This window comes from Pecten maximus, chromosome 17 (genome assembly GCF_902652985.1).
Source record: "Pecten maximus chromosome 17, xPecMax1.1, whole genome shotgun sequence".
NCBI classification, from domain to species: Eukaryota; Metazoa; Mollusca; class Bivalvia; order Pectinida; family Pectinidae; genus Pecten; species Pecten maximus.
In genome coordinates this window covers 14009765-14017323 of record NC_047031.1, presented here as the reverse complement: position 1 = coordinate 14017323, position 7559 = coordinate 14009765, and the positions used below count along the sequence as shown (strand labels likewise).

The following is a 7559-nucleotide window of genomic DNA, read 5'->3' as shown; positions in this document are numbered from 1 at the left end:
TCTGTCTAGTTATGCATATTTTTATTTCGGGATCAGCCAGAAAACAAGATGGCCAACAGGCAGCCATATCGGATTCTGACAAATGAAGTTTGTTATCGCTATCTCTCAGAAAGTATTAAAGTAAAACACACACTAAAGATTGCAGGTATTGAAGCAATTTGTGTTATGTATGGCACCTCTTGCCATTACATTAAAATGATTCACATATATATTTCTGTAGAACATTATTGACCTTGAAGTGTTTTCTTGAATTTCAAACTTGCTTGAGATATTATGGACCTCTGAAAAGAATGATAAGATTAACTCAATGAATGAATCCAATAGAGCACTGACACTTTTTAGTATTGTCTGTGTTTTACAAACATTTGTCAAGAAAATGATGGTCCGTATTTGTTTAACAGAAAAAACAACCATGATATCATTATATACACAATAAATATTTATTTAACATTAAAATAATGTAATTAAATTATAAATAAAATTAGGAATTAGTGAATGAACAATGATATAATGTGATGTTTCATAGCCATATTGAGCACAAAATTGTATGAAAGGTGTACAGAACTAAATGTATAATGTACATACTTTATGGAAAGTGTATGGCTCATTTTCCCAAATAAATACATTATAAATATTATCATCTTGTCTAATACCACACTGAGCACTTATGATTCAATTTGCACGAAATTGACAATATAGTTTAAGTTGTTTTAAAAAGTGACTTAAATCATTATAGTCGTTTTAAACGACACACAAAAAAATAAAGAAGGTATGCCATAGAACTAGAGCATGCGCATCCAATATGTCATCATAAAATTACTCAATGTTTTCGAGTTATTTGAGCAATATGACATGGAAAGAAAGGGTTTACAGGCATTTACTGCCATGCCAGTGACCCCACTTTCAGATACTTACCTGTTACAAGAAATCAACTTTAATTTGCTGACAATCACGAGTTGATGAAGACATGAATCATGTGCTTTGATCAAATTGTTGTTTTAAGTCTTACTCCAAATGGCAGAGGCTTATTTGCAAATATTCTAAGTGATTAACCGAGTTAAACAGATATTCATGAAATTTTTGGTTGTTTCTAGGGCACAACTTAAGTATACTTAAACAGAGTATGCTTTTAGTAGCATGAGGAACAACAGGATTTAACATATATATATTGTAACATACATGAATATTTCTTTCTAGGAAAATGTCAATCTTATCAATAAATAAATTTTATATACACTTACACAATATAAAGCACACAATTTAAGTGAATGGTATGCATAACAGCATACAGCTAAAACATTTTGTTGTTGTCCAGCTTGAATTAAAATTTGTTGTTGTCCAGCTTGAATTAAAACTGAGACCAAATAATGAAAACACATGGTCTTATTGTTCAAATACAACAGCAGTGATTGAAATATTGCAGCTGTTGTTCATAACATGGTGTAGCACATATCTAAACTTAAATTTGTGATCTACATGTAGAATAGTAATGTTTGCATTGTACAATTAGAGATGAATTGACACCAACACGAGGACTTGTTTGGTCTTGCAGAGCACAACTGGATAAATATTGGACAACTCCAAGAGTGATTTGAAGTGGATTGTAAGTAGGGATGTACCTGTAATGAGAGAAAAGTTTGAATTGGCAAAAATATCAAATGGAACATTTAAATAAATTTGATTCACACATAAAACAACTTAATTAAAAGGGTTGTAACACATATTTAGCATGTTTCTGCAATGTATTCATGTTTACTGAAAGCAATATGATTGCTTGGAAAATAACTTACGTCTTAGAAAACTGTTGTCTGTGTCTGGAATTTGTCTACATACTACTGTTTTGTTTTGTCTTGATATTGGTTGGTCTGTTCTATTCCTGAAATTGATATGAACTGATTCAGTATTGAGCAGTAAATAGATAACTACAACGCAAACTTGTAATAATACAAAAATTTCAATAATTGATTGGTGATAGAAATACAAAATCAACAATTGGTGAACAAAAGAACATATTGGTATTACCTGATAGTGATTTAGATCTGTGGCCAGTATACAATGGATCTGATCATTGGTGGTAGATACACGGAGGAAACGATTGTCCAATACCCCGGAATTTCCAAAAGTCTTGTGTAGTTTTGATGTTTTTGCTTATTTTCTTGACATTAATTAGCACTTTGTTGAGGTTCTTTTTTGTAGATCAGTTTCATTATTCATCGGCACTTTGTTGTATCAAATGTTAGTTAATTGATATTTCCAGTGATACACTTTTCAGGTAAGTCCTTGAATCAAAGTTGTAAACATGCATCTTTTGCAATCCCTCTAATTAATTATCCGATACATGACAGGTCATACACATCAAAATCATTTGAAGTAAGTTTTCAAGTTTTAACAAATTTTCTGGCAAATATTTAACAATACATGAGAGTCCTTGGTGTGATATAAGTAAGTGACTAACTTACAGAAAGTACAATAAGTTGAATGTTTGTATCTGATCACAAATTCATACTAGTTCCATAGAATTCAATATTTGATTGATTTCAAAAACACTAACATTTTACTTGCATATTGGAACGTACCGATTTCCGAAAAAAGAAGTACGAGTCAAGTTTGAGTAAAGCAAGTGGCAAAATCTATACAATGCTTAAAAGGTCATCAGATTTTGTACAATTGATTTACATATAATATCAGATACAGGAAGCACACAACTAAAAATACATTGATGTAACGATATAGACAAAATGTACTCTCCCAATAGCTATTTAGCCAGTGGGGGTAGTTTTTAGTATGTGATTAAATATGGTACAAATACCATATTTAAGCACACAATCACTACGTTAATAACATAAGTTTCTTAAATGCTCATGTCTCAGTTTAGGACATTCTTCAATATCAGAACTATTTCATTTTGATGAGTAGACTGTTTTGTAAATATGATTTTGCTTTGGTTGATATTGCAATAGTTATGGTCTGTTTCGCTGTTATGTATTCATATTAAATTTTGCTAGTTCAGTAATTGATCTATATTAGGTTTTTGTTTGGTTTAATATGTATTTAACTTAAATTTTGCTAGTTAAGTAATTGATCTATAATAGGTTTTTGTTTGGTTTAATATGTATTTAACTTAAATTCTGCTAGTTCAGTAATTGATCTGTCAGGATTTTCGTTTGGTTATTAACAAAGGACCCTTCTCTGATAAACATTGTAATTCTATGTTGCAAGCTTTACATTGCATCTTCATTTTGATTGCATTGTGTTACAAATGTATCTAAAATTGTTTCATGCAGAAAGTGAGAGAATGATCAGACCAATATGTTGGAATAACTCCTGTCTGTACTCCAGTCTCTGTAGTGTAGATATGATCGAGTAGTGTTCCATAACATGTTGTTGGCTCTGTAATTACTTGTTTGCATGAGAATTCGCTTCGCATAAATTGCAAGAAGGCATTTGGCATGTCCAGAAGATTGATGTTAAAGTCACCAAGAATAAAAAGTGATCTATTTCTATCAATGCATGGTTTTATGTGGTCTGTTAAAGCTTTCAAAAATAACTGCATACCAAGTTTTGGTGTTTTATAAAGGTAGACAACTTGAATCTGTGTTTCCTTGACTTTTGCATGGATGGTCATTAATTCAATTCCATCATATCTATGGGGGTGTACTCTGTCCACTGTAATTCCATGCTTTACATACACAATTAGTCCATGGTTTGGCCTTGTTTTGCCATTATGATCTTCATCCAGTCTGTGTGCAGTAAAGCCAGGTAAATCATAACATTCCTGTCTGTCTGTATCAACAAGTCGTGATTCACAAATTCCAATGATATCTGCACTTTGAATGTTTGGTTCACATCTTACATCATCTATGTGTTTGTGCAACGACCTTGCATTGTTGAATAAGAGTTTCACATGCGCATTGTCAATGTTGTATAATGGAATGTAGCATAAATGCATAGGTATCTTACGGAGTCTGTCCATTTCCACATGTACATTTTTGTCCACTGTTAATGCCTTGTCGTTGAAATCAAGGATGTATAGATTTGATAATATTCTAACTCGTGACAATGCAACATAGTGGATGTGTGGAGCTTTGTAATTGGACCTCAGGTCAACTACCAGTTCATCAACAGTGGTACCTTGTGCTTTATGTACAGTTTTGGCAGCAGATGGGGCTAGAGGAAACTGTGTTCTTTCATAAGTTTTTCTATTGTTTAAAAATGTCCGTTTTGTTTCAAACATTGGTGTCCACAACCTATTGATTCCTCTATGATATAGATGTTTGTATTTTGTTCTCCTTTTAGATCCAATGTTTTCATCAGTGAAAAGTATCCATATAATGCCAGGTCTTTCATGGTTCATTTCTTTGAATTCAATGTGTTTTACAATGCCTGAAGCTCCATTTGTTAATCCATCTTTTACATCCACATTCACTGTCACATCATATAACATTTCTTCTGCTAGTTTTAGCAAGCTAGGTAAGTTTCCAGTTTTGCTGTGATTGTCTTGCTTATTCATTTCTTTTATCAAGTGAAGTTTTGATTGCTTGCTTATATTTGAAGGGGCAATGACATCTGTATGAGCTGGCACATTCACCTTTGTGGTGACTAGGTCTTGTATCAACTCGCTGTTGAAATAATCAACTCGCTTATTTTCAGTGAATAAGTGCAAGGCATTTTTTGGATAAGTAGGTGATGCAGGTGTAATGGTGTGAGATTTAATAAGATCTCTGTCCTCTGGTAAGAGTTCATTTAATCTCAACCTGTTCAACATCTGAGCAAATTGTAAATCATCTTTCTGTCTCATGATTTCCTCAAGTTCAAATAGTTGAAAATGTTCTTTCCACAAGTTCCTTGCTAAACCTATCTTCAAATCATTAAAGATCCACGAGTCTGCAACAGGTGATAGTTGAAACAAGTCTCCAACTGCTATGATACTTATACCACTCGCTTTGTGCCTGTCAGTTCTGTTAAGCGTTCATGCATGAAAGCAAACAGCTTATTACCAACCATCGAAATTTCATCTACAATGATGACAGAGAGATCTTTGTATGTGGTTCTAAAGGTATTCAGTTCATCACTGTGCATGTGTTGTTGTGTTTGAAACATTTTCTTATGAAATGCTGATGCTATTGTTACACCATTGATATTGTATGCTGCTTTTCCTGTAAAAGCTGTGAGCAAAATCTTTATGCTGTCTGGGTCATGACCTTCTTTTGAGTTCAACTGTCTTTGCAATGCTTGGAATAATGCTCGGATAACTACTGATTTTCCAACTCCAGCTCCACCAGAAAGAAATGCATAGATAGGTTCATTTTTTGTAGAAATCCATTTCACGACATGGTTGAAAAATTCCCTTTGCTTTTTGTTCAAAGAACGGAGCAATGTCATATATTCATTATCTGGCAAAAGTACTGATCTTGTTTCAACTGATACTGTACTTTCTGGTAGGTTTAGGTCTTGACCAATGTCTACTGTTCTATGTGATGGTTCTGGTGGTACATAGTGAATAAACTCTTCAGACCGATCAACTGACTGTTCTGCATCTTCCGCTTGCACTTGTTCAGTGTTAGGTGCAACAGTATCAAACTCTGAGACTATGTCTTCCTCTGCCTGATGTCTAGCCATGTCTAGTTCCTCAACATGATGTTCATATTTGTGAATAATAGGCAATATCTGTTGTTGTCTGCTGTTGAAGTGTTCTTCATATGATTCCTGACCACTTAATAGATCTTGCTCTTCATTTCTCCATGGTACAAACAGTAATAGTTTTTCTCTGTAATGGTTTTCAGCATTAGTAGTTTTGCTATACCTGACATATCGAATGATTCTAGGGTTCTTGCGTTTCCTGATTGTAATGCCACCCCGCAACTTCATAACTGTGTTTTCATTATTGAATTCTGTATCACTCTCAGATTCTGAATGGTCACCTTCATCTGAATGATGTCCTGTATCATCATCATTATGATCATTTTCTAAACTCTGCTTTCGTTTTTTGTATTTCACATCCAACTCAGAAATATAATCAGCAAGGCAATAGTTCTCTAGCTTCTTTGGTCTCTTTGCATACCGCTTGATGATATTGTCAGATTCAATATCTGTTGAGTTTTTAGGAAGATCTTTCAGTTGTTCTTGGCTTTTCAGAAGGAACACTCTGTCTTTAGGTAACGAGGTATTAATGAATACGACTTCACGAGAAGCTCGGGTTAAGGGCATTTGTAGTACAAGATATGATGCTTCTTGGGCACTGATTTCAACAAAATTGAGAAATTTGTTTCCAATATGTCTGACTTGACGTTTAAGATCCATGTTTCCTTCTGCTGCCTCTTTTGAAGCTTGTTCTAACATAGTGCTCATACCTCTTTGTGATTTGCTTATGTATGATACAATGTACATTGCACAGGCATATGGGTCTAAAACAAATTGCAAGTCAAGATTCGCTTTCCATGCTTGTAGTACTGTGGTATTGTAGTAATTTACCCTCATTTCTTTAGGTTCCCTTTTTAAAAATATCTTTGGTCCTTTCAGTGAACTTCTTATACACTTAATGTACTCTGCCTCTTCAATTTGTACAACTTCTGTAAGAAACTCTTCATAAGACATGTCACATCCATCTTTGAATTCATTCATTCTAGCATGAATTTCTGAGTATTTCTGTCTGTATTCATCAACATCTGTTTCAAGTGGTTCCAATAACATAGTGTTTGGAAGTGGGGGAAGTGGAAATCCAAATCTACACACAGATCTGCCACCTTTCTTGCAAGTTTTAGAATGTTTGTGTACTTGCATTTTAATAAACTCCTGCATGTCATCATCTACATCAAGAGAACATGTCACATGTTTATCAACATATCGAATAATGTCTTCTTCTGAATCAATGTTGTATTTGGGTGCGTTTTCAGTCCAGATCATCATGTGAACATGTGGAGAACCTCTGTTCTGAAATTCTATACGTTGAAAAGTGTCTGTTACACTTCCAATTGGAGCATGTTCACTTTTCAAAACAGTATTCATAAATACTTGAACCCTATGATCAAAATATCGGCTGCATGTCACTGGATCTTTTTGTACAAGTTTAACTTTTTCAGACCAAGTCATATTTCTTATTTGTTGGTCAGAGCAAGGTGTGCCAGACAACACAGCAAGGGTTTTAAGCAACTCGTTCCATCGAGTATCAGCTGAAGACAATGACATAAACCATGTTGGTAATCCTATCTGTCTTATCATTGCGAAGACGTCTTTTTTTCTTGAAGAAAGATATGCTGGAGAATTTCTGAGAGTTCTGAAGATATAGTAACCTTCATTTAAGCTTACCATCTTGTCTGCTATTTCAGGATTTTGTGCTTCTGAAGCAGTAATTTTATTTCCATCACTCTTTTTTCTGCGGATTGCCAAATTTACTTTGTCTGCTACCTGTTTTCTTTGTATTTTGTTCAATTTGAAAAATATATTTGGAACAGATGCTGCAGCTCTTCGATCAACACTTCGCAGTTCCCATTTAGCTAAATCACTGTATGGAACAGGTGTTTGTCTCTCATTGTTTTTCAACCTTTTTTGTGCACAATATA

At 33.9% G+C, this 7559-nt stretch overlaps 1 protein-coding gene across 1 annotated transcript; it reads right to left on the bottom strand.

Annotated features, from left to right (window-relative positions):
• Window positions 1-523: 523 nt before the first annotated feature.
• LOC117315636 lies at window positions 524-4888 on the bottom strand. Its single transcript, XM_033869919.1, has 3 exons — window positions 2023-4888; window positions 1791-1876; window positions 524-1619 (listed from the first exon to the last, which is right to left on the bottom strand). Exon 1 carries the CDS (start codon window positions 4796-4798, stop codon window positions 3266-3268), a length of 1533 nt encoding a protein of 510 aa, XP_033725810.1. The 5' UTR covers window positions 4799-4888; the 3' UTR covers window positions 524-1619; window positions 1791-1876; window positions 2023-3265.
• Window positions 4889-7559: the final 2671 nt, after the last annotated feature.